At 43.9% G+C, this 27119-nt stretch overlaps 1 protein-coding gene across 7 annotated transcripts in view; it reads left to right on the top strand.

Moving 5' to 3' along the window:
• The window catches only part of REPS2 (RALBP1 associated Eps domain containing 2), a 425141-nt gene that overhangs the window by 65131 nt on the left and 332891 nt on the right, over positions 1–27119 (top strand). For 6 of the 7 annotated variants that reach the window (XM_075589809.1, XM_075589813.1, XM_075589812.1 and 3 more), the window contains exon 2: positions 20150–20273. The exons of the other annotated variant lie outside the window; for it this stretch is intronic. In XM_075589809.1, coding sequence (XP_075445924.1) covers positions 20150–20273 — 124 coding nt within the window. The remainder of the gene's footprint in view (positions 1–20149; positions 20274–27119) is intronic. 7 annotated transcript variants of the gene reach the window in all.

Genomic DNA, 27119 nt, shown 5'->3' with positions numbered 1-27119 from the left:
GGGTGGCTGCAGTGTGAGACCCTAACAAGAGCATTCTATACAATTTGTGATATCTGTGCAAACACAATACACTTGTTAAAGGTGTATTATAGCCCTGCACCACGTATAGAGCTGATATAATTGCAGTAGAATCCAAACACAATGTGGGTGGTGCTCACAGGGAAGAAATGTAACGTAATATCTGAGAAAGAAAGAATCCCTATTATGTGGCACTAGAGAACACCCTGTAGTTTACTTAAAAATAATATTTATTAATAATTGATTAAAATATAGTTTGGAAGTGACGACACAAAACAGACAAAACAAGCTAATAAAATCAATTAAATGTGAACGAGGGCGTGGGGGCGTATATGTGCTATTGATCCAGCCTAGTTGTAGTGTGCATTCGTATTTTTATAATATAAGCTAGCACCCACAGCTGAGTGATCAGCACAAGAAATGCCTCTACTGTAAGTATAGCTGGAGCAAATCTGGCTATACTGCATCCTATCAAACAATAATGATAGTGTAATGCTTCTACTAGATAGATAAATATATAAGCTGTTCTATTGAGTGGCTTGGATAACACAAGTTGCAACCCAAATCTGTGAGCAGGACTTGATAATTTTATCCCCTCACCACTAAACAGTTCTTATGAAGCTATTTACTGTAGTTGGGTTATACTGAAGATGGCATTTCTGTGAAATCACAAAGTAGCCACAATAGTACAGTAGCGACTAAGTTTATTCTAACACGGCCAGCACCGCGTTTTAAAAAAAACGCGTGCGCCGCGCGGCTGTCTCCGGCCGAAACCTGGCCATAGCGCTTATCTATTGAAGCGCGGGAAACTCCGCATATTCTGCAAATATGAAATCCCGTAGTGCTGTTACCGCTTCCCACATTGCCATGGACAGTATATAGCTCCCAGAATGTATGATACTTAGAGCTAATAGAATTATGAAACATATAGAAATAATTGTTGCAAACACTTAATGTGTAGCAAGCTAGTGAAGTAAATACAAGGGTTAGAGCAATGTTGCTGCCCACGGCTGCAGTTTACAAAGCGCTCCAAACGGACGCCCACGGCTCTCCGATGAGCCGACGTCACCTAGGTAGCGACGCCTGGCGTACCCGACGTACGTTTCACCTGACCGGCTTCATCAGGGCCAGCTCCAGGTGATATCAAGTAACATTATATACACAGTGGTTCCTATGGTTACTGATTTATTCTCACATATCATTGGTCTGCCTGAATGTCAATCGCTATGTGTATGTGTACACGCCCATTGCTATACTCTCTTATCGCAATTGTGGGTGTGTGTGATAGTCAGCCAATCAGATGTCCCAGACTGCGATTTCGGTAGTTCATTGGTTCGGGCTAATATGCAGCTGAGGTTGAGTATGTAAACACCGTAAATGTTGAATATTATGCTTTTATTACGGCTGCGTTATACTGTAATGTAGGGTCTGTAAAATGTATCCAAAGCTAAATATAACAGACACATAATACCTAAAGCGAGAGAAAGCGGGGAGACACTCGTAATGCAAATATGAAATCCCGTAGTGCTGTTACCGCTTCCCACATTGCCATGGTAATCCTTCTACCCTGCTGTATATGTTTAAATCCATTTGCAGAGTATATAGGACACCTTGATCAGCATAACGTAGTAATTAATTCTGTATTCGGTGATACACTCAAAACCCATGCATAGATGGTAACAATGCATCCATGTGTTGACTCATTTGGTGTTAGCCGATCTGATCGGAATTAACTCTTTCAGATCTAGGATATAATGGAGAATGTATTGCTAATTGGGGTTTACATTTTCTTGAAATACATTTTCTTTTTACATGCCATAATCCTTACAATTCTTACATGAACGAATGATTTCACCATAGAAGACGTAAAGTATGTCAGAAAAAGGATCACTATTTATCTGCTTGAGCATGGTTATTTTATAGTAAAATAAAAAAAATCCCCAAACCTCATCCTTATACTGTACAGGGTTTAATGGAATGTAAATGATACTCTGAAGCTGACCTAGATGCTGTGCGTTAGGTATTTCTTCACCTGCAGAATTTCTAGTTTTTATTACTAGAAATAGGTTTTGCAATACAAGGCTTGTTAACTGTTCATGTTTATAGAATTCAACTTGCCAAGGAGGGCCAAATAGTGCACATTTTATTGGGAGGCATGATAGAGCAGTAACCTGTGTTGCTTGGTTTCACATGAAGCCAATATTGTAAGGGTTCAATGAATAGCAGTCATGTCAACTCACTGCTTTTCTGTGAGTCTCACTGATTTGGAGTCAGTTTTTCTGATTTTCAGCATCAGGGTTTCAAAAACTTCAGCGGAAACACACTGGTAATATCAGCATTTTTCCATTAAAATTTTTTGGGTCCCATTTGCTGGTTTTGATCCTTAGAGGTTGGTTTCCCTGGAATACCGTTCTGCAATAGCAGTATTATTGCATAATACACCGTTCGACACAAAAATACACTTGTAGGCAGACGCTCACAGAGGTATGCAAGGGAGACTGGTTATGGTGAAATTAAATTCCTTAACATCAGGAAACCATCCAAACAAGGGGTAAACAAAGCTTCTATTCACTTGGGAGTATTTCTAGTGAAATACTATGCCATCCACAACTCCCTTTAGATAAGCATGTCTCCAGGCCCCAAACATATAGCATGAAATGAACAGATATAAAAAGTCTTATAAATGAAAGTCTTATCTGTTAGCTGGGCTGCTGTAGGGGAAGCTTCTCTGCTCTCTTGGAACCGCACCCTTGTGTGCACAGGAAATGTCAGGCTCCAGGTTAGAATCTTGTCCCCTTTGTCTTGTGGTCAGCTTGTCGCTCAAGACATCTGTCCTTCCTTGTTTCAGCCCAGTTGTGGACTAAGGAATCTCTGCTCTGTCTCCAAGTTCAGCTCAGGTGTGAGCTAAGGAGTCTCACTTCCTGTCTCAAAAGACAGGCTTTTCTAAGCAATCTAATCAGGCAGGTGGTGTTTGTTAATTGACTACCAGCAGTTAACCACCACACTGCTGGATTAGAGGCACATTACCTGAACAGGGATAACTCCCCTGTTACATACCTCTCCTGTTTGTGGGAAGCTCGGGCTTGCCACGGCCAAAGCCCATCCTTCCACTCTCATTCTAGATATCTCTGTGACTTGAATGAGAGTGGATGGAGGAAGAGAACCCTCAGTACCGCTGGGATTGGAGCCCTTTCTCCAGTTTATTCGTGTCTCCTCCCGAAGGTGCTTGAGATCAGCACTCCTCAGTCGCTCGAGGAGGACTTTTTGTAAGTATAGTCTTTTTTGCTATGTGCGCGGTCATGAGATTTCCCTTGCGTCGGGTGCTCGTCTTATTGTAGACAGACTGTATGGCAGTAGTTGCAGAGCGTTTAAAAACAGCCCTTTGAGTTTTCTGCTCTTGAAGCTGTGTCTCTGCCCTTTTCCCACTCAATGGGGTTGCTAGTTCAGCCTCTTTGGGATTAAGTTGCAAATCCATATCCACTTCCAGGGAATGTCCCATCTTTTCAGCTTCATCAGCTAAGGATTCTTCTGGTTTTGATTCAGCACGTGTACCTTCTTTTATTGCCTGTTGGGTGGCTGAAGGTTTTGCTAGTGCTTGTTTAGGTGGTTCAAATTTTGCAACCTTGTCTTTCAGACGAGCGGTATTCCCAGCTCTCACTGTACCCTTGTCTTCATGGGTTTTTGTGGCTGTGGGACACTGACGCTTAGCCAGGGTCAATACTTGTCCAACTTTCATCTCATCCGCGAGAGATCCCTGTTTTTTGAGTGCGACTTGCAAGTCTCTTCTCAGGGAATTTATCTGCACACTTTGCTTTCTCTGAGCTTGCTTCCACATTTTTATTGCATTGTGAAGCACTATGAATTTCTTTGCTCGGGCCACAGTTACTTGTTTTAGTTTCTGGACCTTCTTGTGCTCCCTTTTGTGCCGGGTCACCTGGGTTCTAAGCTTGGCCTCTAGTGATGCTTTGGTGATGCTCAGGGTAGCCTTCAGTTTCTCATGCTGCTTTGCGGGGACATACTGGGTTATCAGACGTTCCTGCAGCACTTGAATTTCTTTAACAGCCTGCAGATTTTCTTCCTGCAGAGTTCGCTGCTTCTCCTCGGCCTTCTCGAGGTGCGTACGCAGACCTTGCAGTTGGTTCTGCAGTCGTTGCTCTGCTTCAAACTTCTCACCTTCCAAAAGTCTATTTATTTCTTTAAGCTCGTGCAGCTTTTCATTCTTTTCCTTGATGTCGTTTGTCAAATGAAAATTTTCTTCTTTGAGTTTTAAGTTTTTTTTTTAATCTTAAATTTTCTCCTTTTTCCGTCTCTGTACTATTCAGGGCCTCCTTGCAGTCCTCCTTCCATTTACACACATCTGCTTTGAGAATGATAGTCTCCTGGCGTGAGACTTCCTTCTCTAGGTTGAGGGTCTGAAGCTCCTTCTGAGAGACTTGGAGATCTGTATTAAGATTGACAATCGTTTCTTTAGAAATGTCCAGCTCCTCAGTGAGACTGTGTAGTTCGTTTCTGGAAACATCCAGGTCTGTGCGACAGCTGTTGGTCTCATGATGTGAGGCATCCAGTGCTCTGCGGAGTGTATGAACCTCTTTCTGAGATACGTCTACATCTGTCCGGACACTGTTGACCTCCTGTTGTGAGGCATTCAGCTCTATGCGAAGAGTGGGAACCTCTTGCTGGAAGACTGCCATCTGCTTCAGTACCTCCTCATATTTCCGCTTCAGCTTAGCCATCATTATATCAGATTGGCTCTGCTTTTCATCCATGGCGGAAATAGTAGCGTTTGCAGTATCTAGCCCAGTCTTGAGATCGTCCAATTCTGTACTGGCCAAAGAGTACATTGTGAGCACATCTTTCTGTAGCTTCACGTTATTTTCCAGGAGCCGATCACAGTCACGCCTGGCATTTTTCAGGGCATCCTCAGGTAAGCCAGAAGTGCGGAGCCCAAGGGTCAAGCCGGGTCGGTACACAGGAGATCAATCTGAAAGCAAGACGAAGGTACACGGAGCAAGGCAAGGAACCAGGAAGTGGGAGAAAAAGCGCTACCAGGAACTTTGCTCAGCTGAAGTGCAAGTGGCACAGCTGAGCATATATGAGAGAACAGGACCAATGAGAGAGAGGGGAGGAGTAGAGGTGCGGCCACAGCGGAGGCAGGTGGAGTGGTGCAGGAGACAGGTGGGCGTGATGAGGGTAGTTGACACGCAGCTGGGGAGCGGTGCACACGCGTCATGTGTGTGCGACTCTGATGCGCGCCGTAACCGGGGGCGGAGCCAGACTCCGCAATGTCAACAAAGCTCTTCCGTGTTTAAATACACCACAATTAATTAAAAAAATTAAACAATCACAAGAATTTAAAATGTAAAAAATGGTTTTAAAATGATTTTGAATAACAATTTGTTCAGATGCTTCTTATTCACTATGCAGCTGGGTCATACATGAGCAGCAGCAACAGCAGCAGCAGCAGCAGCAGCAGCAGCAGCAGCAGCAGCAGCAGCAGCAGCAGCAGCAGCAGCAGCAGCAGCAGCAGCAGGGGAATGAATAGAACAATACATTTGCACAGACATACACACTCAGACTACACAAATTCTGATCAACAGGCTTCAATTGGTATGAAAATCACAGTAAAATGAAAAGGACCTGCTGACTTGGGAAGTGGGGAGGGGTGGGCCACTTTTTCATTTTACTGGATATATAGTAGATCCAATGTTGGTCTTTCTCCCTCCTAATAGAGTTAAATGATCATTTGAATCCTAATAGAGGTATATTAGTATTTTATCTGGTAGTGTTAGAACCTGTGAACTGGGTCTGCCTTGTCGTGGCTCACAGGCTTACAATGCTTTGGCCAAAGAGTTAAACTATATGACCCTTTTTCAAGAGAATATATAAGTATTTTACTGTGTATTTTTGTCATATTGGATTTAGCATTTGGCTTCTCTATATATATATTCCAATTCTAAGTGACCGAATCTGTTAGACCTCAGGGGAAAAGGTGCAGATGTTGCATCACTGACTTGAGGCAGAAAGGGGAATAGGATAAATACTGCTGGGATACAATCATGAAATAAAAATGGTTGCAGATACAGATGCAGCGGCCGTTATTCGAACATTTCTCAGAGCCATTTTCGTAAAGTCTGCTGTATTCCACGCATGATTCACTCGTTATTCTCGGCGAACGCTAGTGTTAACGCGACCAATCACACCTGTGTTTAGCGTTGTTGATTTCTTTGAATTACCTGGATTCTGATTTGTTTGGGTGCAGTTCTTCGCGTATCCACCAGATCCCCTATCCAGTACATAGCACAGTTACTGTACTGTATGTGTCAATTTGCAGGTGTTTAAAAAACAGATAAAAAGAGAGTCCACCACAGTGATCCATTGTAAAATGACCCTGGGCGCTGAAGACGCTGAGACGTTATCAAATTTAAACGTTTTCATAATTTCAGTATCTAAACACAATGTTGGGTACATTATTCTCAATTGCTATGCTGCACAATTGCTGAATAGACCGAACCTGTACACTCAACATCATACCAAGTCTTTATTCAAAACCGAACATCAGTTACGCATATCTAATATTTTCTGCAATTAATGCTGGAACAGATAAGAATGAGACTTTAGAAGACATATATGATCATATCATTGAGAACTATGATTATTTAAAATGTTCACCTAACCATCGTGGTTGGAAGCATTCGATAAGGCAAACTTTAACTAATGAGGATTGTTTTTTTCGCACTGCCCCTCCTGAGGGAGATAGCAGGGGTTATTGGTCTGTGCTCCCAGGTTTTGCCAGTATGTTTGCTGATGGCAACTTCAAAAGGGGAAAGGTCGGGTTTAATCCATTTCAGATTCGTATTTCCCTTCCCTGCAATGTACCAACCCCGGCTTGCCAATACGATTGCAATAACAGGCCGATCGTCACTGAAAACCTAGTGAACCCGCCTGATTACAATCCTTGCTACCTGATCCCACCTGTCAACAATGATTGCTACCTGGCCCTGTCTGACTACCACCCTCAGCAGTCAACTGTCAACTATAATGCAGATGACATGAGTGACCCCAGCTTCTACACACAATACACCCCGGCTTGCCAATACGATTGCAATAGCTAGCCGACCGTCACTGAAAACCTGGTGAACCCGCCTGATTACAATCATTGCTACCTGACCCCGCCTGATTACAATCATTGCTACCTGGCCATGCCTGATTACAATCATTGCTACCTGGCCCCGTCTGACTACCAGCAGTCACCTGTCAACTATAGTGCAGACGACATGAGTGACCCCAGCTTCTACGCACAATACACCTCTGACATTGGCTCATCTCCACCCGGTTGGCAAAGTTTATAATGAAGGTAAATATAATGTACTGTACTATACAGTGTTACACTATACAGTATTAGCTTTAATTCCCAATGATACTACAGAAGTGTACAGTATGCTTGTAGACATGCACCATATAGCGCAAGTTGACACATGCGCAGTACCGGAAATAATAGCTTTTTTTTTCTGCACATGTCATAGTCTACTAAAATTTCACCACAAGATGATTTTTTGCTTTTATAGTATTCCACTTCCTGGTTAATGGAAAACACTGCTGTACTGTATGTTACTGTTTTCTTTTATCAATGATGTTGCATTTTGCAGTATACGGTACAGTAATTAGACTTTGCATGTGTAATTAATTCGGATAAGAAACCACAAAAATACATTTTAATAACTAAATAAATAAAATCCTGCATTGTGATTTCTCAACAATGACTTCACTGCCAATGTTAATTGCAAGTTAGAAAAAAGAAAAAAAACGTAGGAGGCTAGAGTCTAATACAAAGACCAAATGTCTATGTCCTCATTTAACCCCTTAGGGTTAATTAACCCTTAGGTGTACACGCGGCCCTGGTCACCCTTGATCAGGAGAAGGCCTTTGACCGTGTCTCCCATGATTTCATGGGCAGGGTGCTGCGTGAGTATGGGATGGGGGAGATGTTCTGTTCTTATGTTAACCTGATGTACCTTGACATTTGCAGTGTGGCGATCGTGAACGGATGGAAGACTAACCCCTTCCCTGTCCTCTCAGGGGTTAGGCAGGGCTGCCCTCTTTCACCTCTCCTTTTTGTCTGTTGTATAGAGCTCTTCGCCCAGTGCATCAGACGAGATGCAGAGATCAGAGGGATCGTCGTGCCAGGACCCCAGAGACGCGAAGTGAAGTGCTCGCTCTACATGGATGATGTCACCATCTTCTGCGCAGATAGCCGGTCGGTGAAGACGCTGGTCCAGACGTGCGAGGATTTCGGGAAAGCTTCAGGAGCAAAAGTCAACTGCGGGAAGTCAAAGACCAAGTTATTTGGGCTTTGGAACCTGAATGCCGACCCCCTCCCCTTCCCCATCAGAGCAGGCCTCATTCAAATCCTTGGAGTCTGGTTTGGTGTGGGGAGCGAGGGCGCTGCCCTGTAGAGCTGGAACGAGAGGCTGAACAAGGTGAAGCAGAAGATCGGATTGTGGCGCCTCAGACCCCTCACCATTGAGGGGAAAAAGCTGGTACTGCTGAACGAGATCCTTCCTGTCCTGCAGTACGTGGCCCAGGCATACCCGCCTTCGACCAGAACCTGCCAGGAGATCTCCATGGCAGTGTTCCGCTTTGTCTGGGGGGCCAAGTTTGAGAGGGGAAAGCGCGAGGTGATGTACAAAGAGCCGCACAAGGGGGGTAGAGGAATCCCCGACATCCCCACTATGTTGCGCGCCTTCTTTGTAAGCAACTGCGTGCGGATCACCCTGAGAGACTGCGACAAAGACTCCTCTGGCTACTCCATGTCCCGCCTCCTACTCCTGCCGTTCTGGAGAGCACTGGGGTGGGACAAGTGGAACAGCTCCATCCCTTACAGCTGGCGCACGCCCTGGTTCTACAAGGACGTGAAGAAGTTTGTGAGGCAGAACAATCTGGATGGAGTAAAACCAGACCTGTGGAAGCCCAAGGTCATCTACAAAATGATCAGGGCTAAAGACATCATGGAATCGGTCCCAGGCCTCCACCCCAACACCTTTGGAACGGTGTGGAGGAATGTGGCATCGAAAAGACTAATGAACAAACACAAAGACATTGCTTGGCAGGCCATACAAGGGGGACTCCCTGTGAATGCGGACAAGTACCAGAGCAAACTCAGCTTCGTGAGGCACTGCCCCAGGTGCAACCCAGTGGAGGAAAGCATCATACACCTCTTCTGGAACTGCCCCTTTGCGCAGGCCTTGCTGCGCGCGCTTGACACTGACTTAAAGGATTGTATACCGAGGAAGTGCGTCACGTACTACTCGGTGTTCCACGGACTTTTCACAGGAACACACACAGAGGACGCAATCGAAGCCGGTTGGCGTCTAATGTGCTGTTTCAAAGACGTTTTACTATTCGCCAGGGAACGTTTGACCAGGGGGAAGAAGAGGATGTCGGTACAGGACTGTCGCAGGCTGCTCCACAGCCTGCTCAAGGACTATTCCATCTTTGACGGTCCTGACGAGGACAAAACACCCCCCTCCCCACCCCCCCTACTCCCCCGCCCCAAAAGTTTTTCTGTGCAATAAAGTTAGAGATAATGTGTGTATGATATGTCATGTCTGTGGTGCGGTGCATACGTATAAATGCACTGCACCGCCGTGTTCGTCACAGTTTTTTTACTTTTGGGGAAACCATTAATAAAAATGTATGTGAGTTGTGTGGGATATGCACTGCGCCGTTGTTTACGTCACGGTTTTTTTTTCCGTTTGGAAAATGATTTATGTACTGTTATAATCTTGTTGTAAAGATTCGCTGCATAATAAAAGAATTTTCAAAAAAAAAAAGCTGTCTGTGGGTGGTTTTCTGGGTATGCACCTTAACCCTGGCTGTACTCAAAGCTGTGACCATGCAGCAAGCTTAAGCCTATAGGGAACCATGTTATAAATGGTTTTTGAGGCAAAAAGTGACACTGTGTGCTCATTTGCATGTCATTTCCCAGAATCCCTTGCTGCAGTGGAAGTGCTGTGTGCTGGGTGATAATGGGGAAAGGCGGGGTTGCAGACCTGCCTAAGACATGCAGATGAGCATACAGTTGTATTTGTATATATATATATATATATATATATATATATATATATATATATATATATACGTGTGTGTGTGTGTGTGTGTGTGTGTGTGTGTGTGTGTGTGTGTGTGTGTGTGTGTGTGTGTGGTGGGGTTAGAGCCTGCAGGGATTGTGTATCAAAAGAAATTATTTTTTTTCTTTTAAGTTGCAAAAATGTAATTCACTGTCTGATTGATTGGGTTTGGGGGTTAGGGATATGCCCAGAAAGGTGGGCTTATGTTGTTTTCAATGAGAGAAGAATAGTATATATGTCGTGCATTTGAATTATCAATTAGAATGCAACAGAGGTGTGTTTTGGGATCAGCCACGTGAATGCTCATCTTTTCTACACCAGTGACCTCTCTGGGAAGAGCCTATAACACGTGGAAACACACATAGATTTCTGCTTATGATTATTCTTTCATTTTAAGAAAATCTGTGTTTATTATAACCGTTCTTGTAATCTTTTTTTTTTCTGTATCCTAGGCACTGTTTGTTTGTATATGAAAGCTAAACTTTGACAAGTAATACTTTGCGCTCTGATCGAACTGTTGCACGCTTTGTGAGGGTAGTTTATATTTTCTGGGCACATTTTCCATATGAAGTGCATTGTTTTTCTTTAGTAAACAGGGACTGAAGACCCAAGCAAAAAAATATATTTTTTGCGTTTATCTTTGGTGGTGGCAGTTTTATATAGATATATTGTAATGAAGTAAGGGTAAATATTAACTCATTTGAAGTACCTGCGAAGGAGAAAGGCGAGTTGGCTTGTTTAGCCGTGTGCATTAACCCTTGTTGCATATATATCACGTGCTCACAAGTGTGCTGTTCGTTACAGATGATATATTGGGACGGGTTGAAGAGACATATTATTCATTTGAGGGTCCATGCATAAAGAAAAGTGAATCAGCTTGATTGCTGTGTGTATTAATCCTTGTCCCATATACAGGTCACGTGCTCACAGGTATGCCGTACGTGACAATGCATTAGTGAGCTTTGAAGATATGCCTTGGCACTTAAAAATTAATTAACTTAAGTTCGTCCTTCGTTAAGTTAATAACAGAGCTTTGTAGAACTGGGCCTGTGTTTCTTAACCTCTTCACTCCGATCCAAATAAGTGAAATTTAAGCTAAATAACGCCATTAAGAGAGATACATGTTCAAATTGCTCCTTTAGGCGTCAATTTTACAGCAAAAAAATTACATTCTTGTCTATCAGTCAGTCTATAAGTCAGCCAAAGGATGCCATACATCGAGTTAAGCTGCAAAGTACTGGAACTTCTGGTTTCACATTCCTTGCAACTTAAGTAATAATTGTTCAAACCAATAGAGTTTCTCCATAAATTTCAACCCAAGTGGGCACCAATTTGCACCCTTTCATATTGTATTTCGTAAAAAGGTCTGGAAGGGAGCTCGGTCCCCAGAATGTTTTCACAAAATTGAATATGAAATGCTGCAAATTGGTCAATACTTGGAGTGAAATTTAGAAGCACATGATGTAACAGTCAGATAATTTATAAATAATATACAGGCAGTCATACACTCACCCGCCACCCTCCACCAATCCTCCATCACCCCACTTATCCTCTCTCAGCCACATCCCCTCACCTCATCATCTCTCTCCCCCTCACCCCTCTCATTTTCTCTCCCCCATCCCTTTTATTTTCTCTTTCCCCTTCCAATGCCTCTCATTTTCTCTCCTCCCTCCCACCCATGCCTCACATTTTCTCTCCCCCTCCCCCCCATGCCTCACATTTTCTCTCCCTCACAGAACAACCACAACCACAGAAACACAGAAAAGACACACGGATGCTCCACACCAATTCCTCCACCTTGACCCCACCCCCAAGCTCCTGGCACCTCCATCCTGATTGCTGCATTACCCAGCAGCTGCCAATCAAGATGGAGGAAAATGCCCAGCCCCCTAGCAACAGCCCTGCTCGAAATAACCCACGGCCCCAAGCCAGTTAGATCACTATGTCCAGAGAGATAATATCAGACACATACATATCTGGTATTACCTCAAATTATTTACTGGACAGAGTGTTCAAATACAGGACAGTCCGGGTTCAATACCGGACACCTGGCAATCCTACAAACCCATGAAAAGTGCTTCACACCCAGAAACTTCCAAAGCAATGTACACCTGTGAATCTCTAACTTTGCATATCAGAATCTTATTATATAGCCTCCTGCTCTATATACAGATTGTCCTATGTATGTGTACAGTCCATGTCACGATATAACCATATGGCAACCAAGGAGTTAACCTTTTTGCGAAGGGTGCTTTGTAAGTACTGCCCTGCTCGAGCAGAGAGGGGGTTAACCTGATGGTGTGTGTTTTTTTGTGGTGCAAATAATCAAACTAATTGGGAAATACTTTGTTTTTATCAAGACAACTGTTTTATAATCAACTTTTTAAACTAAAATGACATTAGGAGGAAGAGTGAGTTTTTCAAACTCATGGAGTTTATTATTGTGGGTGGGCTTTGCATACTTAATCAGGCTCAGACCCGTGTGGCTAAACAAAGCACAATTATTACTCCTGTGAATGCAATGTGATGCATTACACCAGGGGTGGGGAACCTTTTTTCTGCCAAGGGCCATTTTGATATTTATAAAGTCATTCGAGGGCCATACAAAATTATCAACTTAAAAATTAGCCTGCTATATTTGGTCAAACATTTAATTACAGTAACTCACCACTAATGTGATGGCTGGAACTGCTTCTCTTTGGATGACTGACTGACTCTTGGGTGGTGGGTGACTATGACTGCGGGTTGGTGTCTACACACACGCACGCACGCACACACACACACACACACACACACACACACACACACACACACACACACACACACACACACACACACACACACACACACACACACACACACACACGGCAGGGGGGAGGGAAATCAGACTCAGACCCACTCTCAGACCCACTCTCAGACTCTCACTCTCTCTCAGACTCTCTCTCACACTCTCAGACTCTCTCTCACACTCTCACACTCTCACACCCTCTCTCTGATACACACACTCAGACACACACACACACACACACACACACACACACACTCTCAGACACACACAAACACACTCTCAGACACACACACACACTCAGAAACACACACACACACACACACACACACACTCTCAGACACACACACACACTCTCTCAGACACACACACTCTCAGACACACACACTCAGACACACACACTCAGACACACACACACACACACACACACACACACACACACACACACACACACACACACACACACACACACACACACACACACACACACACACACACACACACACACACACACTCTCTCAGACACACATACACACACACACACACACACACACACACACACACACTCAGACACACACAAACACACTCTCAGACACACACACACACACACACACACACACACACACACACACACACACACACACACACACACACACACACACACACACAGAAACACACACAGACACACACACACACACACTCTCTCAGACACACACACACACACACACACACACACACACACACACACACACACACACACACACACACACACACACACACACACTCTCTCTCAGACACACACTCTCAGACACACACACACACACACACACACACACTCAGACACACACACACACACACACACACACTCTCTCTCAGGCACACACACACACACACACACACACACACACACAACACACACACACACACACACACACACACACACACACACACACACACACACACACACACACACACACACTCTCAGACACACACACTCTCAGACACACACACACACACACACACACACACACACACACACACACACACACACACACACACACACACACACACACACACACACACATCTCAGACACTCAGACACTCAGACACACACACACACACACACACACACACACACACACACACACACACACACACACACACACACACACACACACACACAGACACACACACACACACTCTCAGACACACACACAGACACAGACACACACACACACAGACACACATATATACACACACACACACACACACACAGATATACACACACACACACATATATATATATACACACACACACACATATATATATACACACACACACACACACACACACTCTCAGACACACACACACACACACACACACACACACACACACACACACACACACACACACACACACACACACACACACACACACACACACACACACACACACACACATTTAGCTAAGCCTGAGATTCTCTCCCATAAACAGGGAGGTGTGGCCAGACTGACTATTGATACAGTGCAGCTCTTCCTACCTAAAGCATGCTGTCCCAGAAGGAAGTTCCTCAGCTTGTTTGCCGTCACTCCCTTCCTCTCCTCTCCTCCCCCTTCCTTTCCTCTCCTCCCCCTTCCTCTCCCCTCCAGCGGAGCCTGCAGTGGTTTGGGCTTCTCGGGTTGAGCTGACAGCCGAGTGCAGAGCCGCACTGCTCACTGTAAACCCTGCACTGGCTGTCCTCTGGTAGTGCGCAGGTCAGCACAGCGCGGGGGATGCTGGGTTGGGGCTTCCCCGCCCTCAGTCCCAAGTTGGGAAGTTGGGAAGACGGGGGGGGGGAGCGGGCTCACAGGCATCAGACCGGACACCCTGCTTGCCCTGCGGGACCTCTGCTCTGCGCATGCTGAATCGCTGCCATTTTTTTTTTTTATAATTTTATAAAAAAAAATATTTCAATATAAAGGGCAGGGCCGCACGGGGCCGGACCAAATCATTCCCGCGGGCCGGACGTTCCCCACCCCTGCATTACACACATGAATCTAAGTTGCTGGAAGTTTTACTGCAAATCACTATAAAAAACAATAGCAGTGTGGGTGCTCTCTACTTAATATTAACATATTTACAGTGTTTATATTTTATATTTAATATTTACATATTTAAAATTTATTTACAGCTATATTTACAGTGCTATTTCTTGCATTATTATACATTAACAGCAGTAATAACATTAGCTACATCTATGTATCATGACAGGCCAACAGGAATTAAAAATGATTTGAGTTTTTTACAACGCGACCAAGGCTGTAAAACTGTCCAGATGCAGGGACAAACAACTGTAAAAACACACTCATAAAGGCTTGGATTTTCCAATTAATCAAAGACTCTTCCAATACAAAATTTTAGGTTTGAAATTTACATTGTAGATTTATCTTGGGGCTAAACTGGAATGTATATCAATCTCACATCTTATTCCCACTATTTACTGAGAAACCTATGGAAATATTTTTTGTGGTAATGTATAGTTTTTCTGTTTTATTCCTTTTTATTTTATAAACTGTATTATTGTCCTGTAAGTTATCTTGTAAAAAAAAATTGTAAGCAGCGTATCTCTTCTCATCTTTAAATGTGAAATGTAATTGTATTGTCTATGGGTTGTAATTGAACCCTTTACCTTTGAAGGGATAGTGTACTCCTTTTCGGATACGTTTTATCACACTGTTTTATTAGATAGGGTTTTATTTGCATTTTCTGGAGAACCAGGGATACCCTAGGTCTGGGGAGCGCAAACTTTTAGTGCTGCGCCCCCCTGTCTCTCTCCCTCTGGCTCTCGCGGCCTCCCCGCTACCTTCATCCGCGTCAGATGCCGATGCGGGTCATGTGACGTCACGTTCTCCAGACCTTGGCAATCACCCATCCCCGCTCACCAAATGTTTTTCTCACCTCTGGACATCCTCTCCTTTTTAAACTACGGGCTCTATTCAGACATGCCGGCGTCTATGCTGATGCCCTGGCTGACTGTATAGAGTCGTACAGGCATACCCCGGTTTAAGGACACTCACTTTAAGTACACTCGCGAGTAAGGACATATCGCTCAATAGGCAAACGGCAGTTCACGCATGCGCCTGTCATCACGTCCTGAACAGCGATACCAACTCCCTACCTGTACCGAAGCCATGCGCAAGCGGGGAGACTATAGAGCCTGTTACAAATGCGTTATTTACATCAGTTATGCACGTATATGACGATCGCAGTACAGTACATGCATCATTAAGTGGAAAAAAGGTAGTGCTTCACTTTAAGTACATTTTCGCTTTACATACATGCTCCGGTCCCATTGCGTACGTTAATGCGGGGTATGCCTGTATAACAGATGCATAAAACACTATAACCTATACTTTAATAAAGCATACATGTTGGGGGACCCTATACTTATAAGGGAAATGGATATGGGATATTTGGGCTTGAAATCCAGGAGTCTGGGGGACACTGGGAAGCCTCGGCGTGATTCACCTCATGTACCGGCAAATCATGCCTGTTCGCCGGAGAGAATAAACAGACTACCGGTAACTTCGGCCCCCGAACTCCTGCAAATGAAATAATTGCATTTCTACCCAAATATCCCACCTAAAACTGACACACAAGAAATGTCACAGTTCTAGGGCCAAGGGAACAGGAAAACAGAAAAAAGCAGGGTCACTTTATTTTTCACATGTATTATCCCTGGTGCCTGGCTTATGGTGCTTGTTTAGCTAACACGGACCCCACAGGTTCAGGGGTAACCAGAGGGCTTAAACGTTATTGTATAGCTTGGTTTAACCCCTCCCGTCAGACTTCTAAATCAAAGTAAATTTTGTTAAATGAAGAAGGTGTTCTAATGTTGATGATTGACTAAGAACATTTTGGCTGACAGTGAGAAAAACAGGGATTGCTAAAAGGTATAAAGATTGCATTTGGATTGATAGAATTCAGAAACATTTAACACCCAAGCTAAGAACAACCATGCTAAAGATTCTCCACTCTATAACTAAATTATATATGCCTGAATGATGTAACTGACTGAAATTATACTGTAAAATATGTTTTCTATTGTCTCAGACTAAATCGAGAATAGAACCGGACCGTGGACTATTTGGTACTGTACATATATTGAAAGTTGGGACATTTATTTGCACCCATCGAATGGGCAAATGTTCAATATCCAAGGGGTTGGAGTTAGAGCCCGAGAGAGACGCATGTTGGATTCCTACCTGATAGGTAGGAATTAAACCAATTTAAAGCGAGTTCCCCTATTCCAGAGCACTGAAGTTTGTTTAGCAAGATACCTTGATCAACAGTATCAAAAGCCTTTGCAAAATCTAGGAATATTGGACCAGTAAGTTGTCCCAGTTCCATTCCACACTGGATCTAATTGCAGACTTTTAGGAGGGTAGTTACAGTGGAGTGTTTGGGGTGAAAGCCAGATAGGAATTAGCTAGGGAAATTTGTCTTGGTATAGTAATCGTTTCATTGGGAGTGAACACATTTTTCCATGACTTTGGATAGTATTGGGAGAAGATAAATTGGCCTGTAGTTTGAGACAGTGTTTTTGTCCCCACTTTTGAAGATTGGGACAACTCTGGTAGTTTTCCTGGTCTTAGAGATATGGCCTGTAGACAAAATAGTTCATTAGGGAAGTGAGGGGTATGGCAATGGCTGGGGCACCAAGTCGTACGAACTTTGATTGCTGTAGGTCAGGTCCACATTAGCTGTTTAGTTTTCATTTGAGGAGCGCTTGTGTAATTTCCACTCAAGATACTGGAACAAATTGAAAATTGTGGGCAGTGTTGGGAGAGGGTGGGGCTATAAGGATTCTCCCAGATTGAGCTTCATGTTTGTAGTTCGAGTTGCGTTTTGTTAATAAGTTAGTAGCACACCCCACAAAGTATTAATTGAATGCATTTGCAATGTCAGTGGAATTTGTCATGATATTATATGGTTGTTGATGGCTAGAATGCTGGAATATATTGTTAATGATCTTACAGAAGTTTTCTGGATTTGATGTATTGTGGTGAAGATTGTCAGAGTAATATTGGGCTTTGCGTGTCTTGTTTGCCTTATGTAAACATTCTGCAGTCATCTGTAGTTATAAGATCCTTGGTAGTGCCAGTTACTTTGTAGCTTATCGCAAGGCATCCCTAAAATGGCAGAGCGCTATAAATTGGTTGTAACCCACTGAAGGTGTCCCCATTCTCTTATTCTGCGTAGTGGAGCATGGGTATCACAGAGTTTTAATAACTCTGATTGGAAATAATCGAGCGCAGAATCAGGGTCAGGTATTAAGTCGATTCTCTACCAAGGGCAGTTGGTAAGGTCAGCCAGAAACTGTTGTTGGTTAAAGTTTCTAAATGTTCACATGTTTCTAATGTGTATATGAGGGTACACATTAGAAAGACAACACTTGATGGAAAGGGGAAAATGCAAAGCTTATTATAAAAAACATGTTTTCCTTGATAAATGTGGTACAGGTTTTCTTGGCATATTCTATAAAGATTGTGTGTAATGATTAAAAAAAAAAAATACTTCAATTTGACTGCTATGCTTTGGGTGATAGCAATAAATATGAGAAAGAAATGGTGTACTCCTCCAGTAAGTCAACAATAATTATTAAACATTCTTACTTTAAGCATTTAATCATTGCATTCTTGCAACATCACGATTAATAACTGGCTTGTTTGCAAAAAAAGTTTCTTAGGGCTGTATTTGCTCTACCTGGGAAGGGCAGATGTTGAAGAATCCTTCAGTTCTGACACAAAGGAAATAAAACAATCATGAATAAAGCCAATTGCTGCTTTAAGTAAACCTTCTTCAAGAGTACTGTCAGGGGTAAAACACACACACACACACACACACACACACACACACACACACACACACACACACACACACACACACACACACACACACACACACACACACACACACACACACACACACACACAAGCTTTTGTGCCCGGGGAATGTAATATTTAATACATCTCCCCACCCCCCCCCTCAACCCCCCTCGCTGTCGGAACATCTCTCCCTCCCCCCTGCTGCTGGATGTAGTGAGGGGTAAGATTTGTCTCTGTCTGTGTGTGTCTGTCTGTGTGTGTATATGTGTGTGTCTCCCCCCACTGCCGGAACATGTCCCACCCTCCCCCCCCGCTGCCGGCATATGTCGGCATACGCCCCCCCCCCCCATTGGTACATCTCCCCCTGCTAGCTGGCACATCTCCCCCCGCTAGCTGGCACATCTCCCCACTCTCCCCCCCCCCCGCTGCCACATCTCCCCCGCACATCTCACATCACTCACACACACAGCCCCGATCCAGGCAAGGACACGCCCCCTCCCTTAGTAGCCCCGCCCACTGCTCCTGCTCTAACATTATTGCTGGACAGCTGAGGGAAACTTCGAATGTCCATAATTTGGGAGGTGAGTCACATTGGAACCTCAAAATTGTTGCGTTGACCTACAAATCCGCCGCATAATGTCCAGTCCAAGTTTCGTTGTGCTACGTGGTGCCGTTTGTGAGATATCGATGCTTCGGACATACAAACAAACGGAAAACGGAATCCACCATAGAATTATAGTATAGATATATATACAGCAGAGATTGCGACTATTCTAACACAAACCAGTGGCAATCGGCAAAAAGACCCAGGTACATGCTGGAGACGTGCCTTAAACTTGCCTTAAACTAGACCCAGCATTTCAGCATTGATTAATGGCCCATCAGATTAACAGCGGAGGTCCCTGGCAGTCCCATTCAAACTGAATGGGACTGACAGGGACCCCTGCTGTGTTAATCCTATGGGTCATTAGTCAATGCAGAAATGCCTTAAACTTGCCTTAAACTAGCCAGGTTACACCCAGCGCATATCCAGACTGTAACCGGGCTAGTTTAAGGCAAGCTTTAGAATACTCGTGGTCTCGTCTGTATATTTATATATATACAGCTTGCCTTAAACTAGCCCGGTTACAGTCTGGATATGCGCTGAGTGTAACCTGGCTAGTTTAAGGCAAGTTTAAGGTATTTCTGCATTGACTAATGACCCATAGGATTAACACAGCAGGGGTCCCTGGCAGTCCCATTCAGTTTGAATTTCAAGTATGTAAAATAGTTGTTTCAAGTATGTAAAAGAGAAAAATAAAGCGCTGTGTGTTTCACATACTGTATCTATTTTCTTCCCTTTTCTTTTTAGATCACAGAGCTGTGCGGGGCAAAGCATGTGGGGTACTTTGGTCCAGCTCAGTTTTTTATTGCCTTGAAATTAATTGCTGCAGCACAGACTGGCCTACCAGTGCGAATGGAGAGCATTAAGAGCGGTAAGACGCTGCCACATTTTGCTGTCTAGCTGTCTGTTGTATTATAGTGTGTGGTACTTATTTAGTGCAGAATATACATATATATACTTCTTGTTAATATATTAAGTATATATAAAGAATATAATTCTTTTATATATATATATATATATATATATATATATTATATAGCAAATGGAACTATTACTGTATGCTCATTTGCATGTCTTAGACAGGTCTGCCACCCCGCCTTTCACCATTATCACCCAGCACTTCCACTGCAGCAAGGGATTCCTGGAAATGACATGCAAATGAGCACACAGTGCCACCTTTTGCTTTAGTCCCTTGCTGCAGTGGAAGTGCTGTGTGCTGGGTGATAATGGGGAAAGGCAGGGTTGCAGACCTGTCTAAGACATGCAAATGAGCATACAGTAATATTTCCACTTGCTATGTGCTTTGCTGTGGAGGGTTTTTGTCACTTTTTTTACCCACCATAACTTAACTAAGTATATATATATATATATATATATATATATATATATATATATATATATATATATATATATATATATATATATATATACTTAGTTAAGTTATGGTGGGTAAAAAAAGTGATATATATATATAAAGAAGGCAGTTGGCACTCCGGTAGTAGTTGTATGGTCTGGTGCATGTCCATAAAGATACGACAGAAACAATTGACCCCTAGAAGAAATCAAGAAACAGCACTCAGTTTATATTGGAATACATGTACATTACAACTGAGTGCCGTTTCTTGATTTCTTCTAGGGATCAATTTTGTGTGTGTGTATATATATATAATGTAAGGCTCCTTACCAGGCAGACCAGGAAATCCAGGAACCTAGGACCTTTAACAAGGGAGTGAGCACTCCCTTGATAAAGGTCCTGTCTCTAGGACCGAAACGTCGGTGATTATGCCTGCTTTTTTATTCAATACAACATTTGATATTACTCAGTGTGCTGTTTCTTCCTTTCTTTGGATTACTTGGATTTCCTGGATTTCCTGGTCTGCCTGGTAAGGAGCCTTACATTATACCTTATCTATGGAACTAGCACGTGCTTACACCTGTATTTGTGTGCCATCTGTTCTCCTACATTTTATATATATATATATTGCATTTGGATTTGCATTTGCATATATATATATATATATAGTACAAAAAACCCACAAAAGGTGCAAATCAGAGACACAGGTGCACGATACATAGCTGGGGATTCTAAGAGACTCTCAGTATACCTCTTTATGATGCGCATGCGCCGGGAGGTTACGTGATGACGTCACGACGCGATCTGGTGCGTAATGGAGGCGGATCAGCTGGGTATTTAAAGGAGTGTATCTGCAGTAGTTATTCACTCCTCGATAAAGAACTACTGTTCGAAACGCGTAGGAGGTGTTTTTCCTGTGCATATTTTACTCCAATATAGATTTTTTGAACATTTGGATCCCCTCCTGACTCCAGTTTCTGACGGTGCTCTACTTTTCTTGCATCTACCTTGGATTTACGAGCAGCAGCACGTCATCCAAACAAGGAGGTGTTCGTGTGTCTATTTGCCTTTATGCTATATTATTGCCCCCAATGAAATTGATTGTGGTGAGTTTTCTCATACACTTTCGTTTTTCAGGGATTCATGGCTTTATTCTGCTTATGGACTAACTCACATTCATGATATACACCTACCTGTGTTTTGGGATTGATTATTCATTCTACAGCTGGGTATTTTGAGCATTCTTACAACTTTCTTTGCATGATATACAACACCTGAAGGATAAATACGTGAACAAGTCCTACAGAGGCGGCACATTTTATTTGAGTGCGGCTAGCTCCGCAAGCCGGGGGATGCCCGCACGTCCAGGGCTCCCCGAGGGAGCCCTGGTGTCCCGCGATGTGGGGGACGGCAGCAGGGGGTTCCGGGGGACCCGGCGGACCCGGCAGCGGGAGGGAGAAAGCCCCGATCGGAGGGCGCTCCTCCGTGTCTTCGGCGTGCGCCCGTCACCCTCCGGCGCGCGCCAGGTTACTGCTGCGGCCGAGAACGGGCAAATGCTCGAATAAACTCGGCCGCAGCAGTATATTTGAATTCCACAACGAGATGTACCTATAAATGAAGAAGTTTCTTGAATGGCGGTGCAGCTGCCTTTTGAAAAACTTTGTGGGACCGAAATTGCAAATTGCTGGGTATAAAACGTTTATTGGCACATAAAAAACAGCAACAAAACAGACTCTGACGCGTTTCAGCCGCCAAGGGCCTTTGTCAAAGAGTATAGCATAAACCAAACACTTACAATTTAAATACCCCCCGTTCCCGCCTCCTATGATGACGTATCGGCACTCCCTGCCTATCAGAATCATCACGCCCCCTCTGACAGGGACTCTAAATGATTGCTGTGTTAAACACAGCTGGTCTTTACTTACAGCAAGCAGGAATCACACGGAGATATAAACACTTCAACTCCCCTATGACGTGACGGCTGAGCCACCACTGAAAAGCTCCTGGTTTTGCCTGCTGGAATGGTTAAGTGAAAGTATAAACAAACCAGGAGCTTTTCAGTGGTGGCTGCACCGCCATTCAAGAAACTTCTACATTGAATACCAACCCGGTAGGAGCACGCCCCACAGCATCTGGATTTGGATCTCAAGAGACGTGTGAGTTTCCTCCTTTTTTCCTTTTTGCACTGCACCCATTGCCTATGACACCCATACAGATTATACCCTTATATGTAGAGGTTAGTGGGTGTCCACAAAGAGTGGCATCAAGGGTTGCTAGTGTCAAGGATATAATTATATCAAGCTGTGTGATTTGGATTTCTTTCATTGTTTGTACCACATGTCTGTTTCCTGTGAGCATTGCATAGGAACTCTGGCTCCTATTCCTTCACCGTACCTATAAATGAAAAAGATACCAATATGGTGAAGTACGCTTATGAATAAAATTGTTGCGCAAGCAACAGAGGCTACTTACAATGTAGCAGAAATAACAGGCACATCAGTAAAATGCTTTCAGATCGCTGCATCAAAGGGGCTAATAATCTCAGGAACCGCTCACTCCGTCTGTGTGCTTGGACGTGGAAGCTTCACTGCTCAGCTGTAATCAGCAGTTGTGCGGGTCCTCCGATGGTGACATCACTCCCCTAAACAAGGATACTGCTGGCTCCGTTCACTCGGTGAGTTTAGCCACAGGGCTCAATTCAGAGATTGTTATAACAGTGCCAATAGCCTTTAAATAAGGCTTTGCAGCAAATAGAAAGACAGTTAAAAAGTCCTGAATATAACAGAAAATAGGGAGATCTACTAAGAGACCCTCGCCCTACTAGTTTCGTCTGAGTTTAGACTTCTTCTGATGCCCCTTCTCATTGGCATTATGGGTTAAGATTAAGGGGTTTTAGGACAAGAAGCAAGGTCAAGCCTTGGCAGCAGAGAGATTCAAAGTGGCTTTGTGAACTTAAGTCAACACATTCATAAAACATAGAGTGTAAATTGCAGCATCAGCCTTTGGGAGGAAAGTGTTGCAAACTGTTGTAACCTCTTAATCCTTTCAACATTAGAACTGCAGTGGTATGTCCTGCAGGTGTCACTGCTATTAGATATAGAAGACAGAACATTTTTGTTTCTTTTTCATCAAGTCCGGGTAATGCACAGGAACTTCTGGCCTTAATAAATGTGTATTGAGCATGAATGCGGAGTCTGTTGTGGTTTTTACTCATACCTTATCTGTTATAGTTTGGAAGGAAGACTTGGGTTTTTAAGGGCGGTGAGGTCTCTAATACAGTACTTGCCTATTTATAGCTTGTTTTCTGTCCAGCCCAGTGGGGAAATTATATTTCCCACAGGTGTGCACTGCCCTAATTAGATTTGGAGAAAAAGAAATAACGGAAAGAATGTTCTCTAGCTTCCTGTATACATTATTTTTCACGATTCTAAATGTTGTGTCATTGGGCCTGAAGATTTCCAATTGGGGTTTAAATACCTTTAAGGCTATCCATGAGCCTTGGTGGTATTGAAAGGGTTAATATTATTTTGTTATTTTAATTTATTGCATATTTTCACATTTTTTTCCAGTCCCAACGGCCTTCATGCAGGATTTCTTTGCTGTGGTTTTGCCAAATACCTCCTATAGCTTTTTTTGTGAGAAAAACATTACCATATATATATTTTGTAGTTCAACTTATATTACTGTCCTTGACTTTGTGTCCTTTACCTCTAAACTCTAGTAAGTTTACTCACAAGACAACCTTGTACGATTGTGGGTTGTGAAAACCAACATATCAGAGTGGTTTTGTCTTGGGAGACCAGGCATTTATAACTTTTATACCGGGATCATAACACTGAGCAAAACAAGTTGGTAAAATAAATTGTCATTTATTCACTTAAAATAGGCTAAGCACAATGAAACACAAAATACATTAGAAAGACACACTTACTGGGGGTCTGAGGCTGAAAACTAGACTTTCCTAGCTTAAATAGAACATAAAACAAAGTCTTTGGTTGACCAGGACTTGTCCCGATATGTCCTTGAACTCAAATCGGCATGAAGTTCCTGATGCCACCGCTGGATCTGCTCCGGAGGACTTGAAATAGCTTGACCACAACTTAGCTCCAAACGTCCTGAAACTATTTTCAGCTTGAAATCCCAGCCGCGAACGCTACATTCAATTCTCAGAACTTGGCCGCAAAAAGTGGGACTTAAAAAATATCTCGACTTGAAATTTCTGAAGCCGGCTCGTTGCTATTTCTCCTTGAGCATCTTTTGGTACATTCAAATTTGCCGCTGCTGTTCTGGCACTTAGAATCCAATCTCCGGATTGGCTGAGTCATTCTTATAGTATTTCAGAGTTCATTCATGAAATACTACAGCCAATTCGAGCGTGGGAATATACCTACCAGCCAATCGGAGTGCTGCCAGTCTACTGAAGCCGGACAAGTGGGACTTCGGAATCTGACAAGGGCATGCGCCAACTTAGCACCTCTGCCACTTGTCATGCAGAAGCCACCCACTGAGTTAGGCTCCTCGAAGTCTGGGTTGGGGCAAATGGTGGTCCGATGACTTCCATTTACCCCAGGACGTGAGTACTTGAGGCCAACTCCAGTACCCAAATGGCTTTCACACCTGGCAACCTCTGAGGCTTTCATGTCCGGGACCTGAGCAGACCTGATGACACCAAGCTTGATAGCCAAATGGTTTCTCGGAACCCTGGACCTGGAAGTCCCAGCTCATATACCGTGCACAAGCATATATACCCTTTCTCCGTAAAACCCCCCTTGAAGCTCATAGCCTAGCAATCTCTGCTTGCTGGCACTCCTGGAAAGGTAAAAATACAAAAATTATTTATTGTCGCACATTTTTACAGAATGCATTAACAATCACTGGGCTAAAGAGCTGACACTCCTGAACCCCAATACATGGATCAGCGGTAACCAGATGAGCTTAACCTTTATTGTTGAGCCTGGTTACCCCCTCACCCTCACAGGTGTACAATTCATATATTCCAAATCCTTAATACTTAATCAGCCAATTATAACCAGTTGTGTGTCATTGCTGCCTTTATGTTCTACTGTACAGTATGCTAGATTTTATGTTTGCTATACAGAAAAAATAAGATTATGGCTAACAGCACGTTCTATGGACAAGTGTACAATAGGGCCCCACTAACCCACCACAAAGCGAAAATCACCGGAATGCGTAACCGGCGATTTTCAGCGTCTCCTGCAAGTCTGCGCATGCGCAGACCTGCAGTCCCCCCTTCTGCGCATGCGCGACCTCCGTTCTGATCATTCGCAACCTCGGCAGCCCCCGTTCTGCACATGCGTGACCTCGGCAGCCCCCGTTCTGCGCATGCACAGACATGTCAGCCCCCTTCTCGGTACCGCCGTATTGGCGGATTGGCGAGAAGCGAAATGCCAAGAAGTGGGGCCCTACTGTACTCATTATTTTTTTATTTTGCTTCTCTTTGTCCCATCAGTCAGACAGGTTATATTAAGGTAGTGATGGTGTGTACACTGGTGTTACTGTGACGGTGCTCTTCTCAAATCAGGAAGCGGACCCGCAGGGCTGAGGTAGGGATGCAAATACTCTAAGTGAAGCGGTCTAACAGTTCAGGAATGAGGGGTAGCGGATACTGGGTCTTTACAGTGATTTTATTTAGGCCTCTGTTGTCGATACAGAGGCAAGAAGTTAAAGTGTAACTGCAAAGACCAGCAAGAACTGCAAACGGTAAAACTTTGCTCGGCGACTCCCTATAGTAACTGCAGTTTTATGTAACGGGTATTCCCTTTGGTCTGACCCACCCAATCTCATATTGGCCCGTGTGGTCTAACCAGCCCCCATTACATGGTCGTGTCTGGTGGTGCACCTGTAGGCAACAGGACTCCTGAGTCTCCCGCATGATGGTATTTGGGGATTGTCAATCCAGACAGGCAGCTGAGGTAGTGTGTGCGAGTCCTACCGATATCACGTGCAGCGCCTCCACCTCATCAGGGTCTATGCGTCCGCAGGGAGATGGTCCTGATGAAGAACTCCTTCTCGATGGTGCCGTCCCCTGGAGAGTAACTTCACACTCACACAGTGGGGGTATCTTTGAACAGGGCATCTTTATTGATCTTGTATGGGCACGCTGCCCTTCACAGCCAGCTGTCTCAGCCGCACATATTGATTTGCTGTCCCTTTGATAGGTACGCCCTCCCAATGGATTGGGATCCCCTCTCCCCATAGGGAAATCACCCCTGTGCCAGGTCCCTGGACACAGTGTGGCTCTTATAAAGTCTGATGTAGAAATGGACCACTAGTTACTGCACTAGTGGATCCTTTCTTCCCAACGCACTCCAACAACTCAGCAACCCTCATCAACAACCTAAC

The sequence above is a fragment of the Ascaphus truei genome, chromosome 3 (genome assembly GCF_040206685.1).
Source record: "Ascaphus truei isolate aAscTru1 chromosome 3, aAscTru1.hap1, whole genome shotgun sequence".
In the NCBI taxonomy this organism is placed as follows: domain Eukaryota; kingdom Metazoa; phylum Chordata; class Amphibia; order Anura; family Ascaphidae; genus Ascaphus; species Ascaphus truei.
The sequence above is the reverse complement of the archived record's forward strand: the minus strand, read 5'-3'. Positions and strand labels throughout refer to the sequence as shown.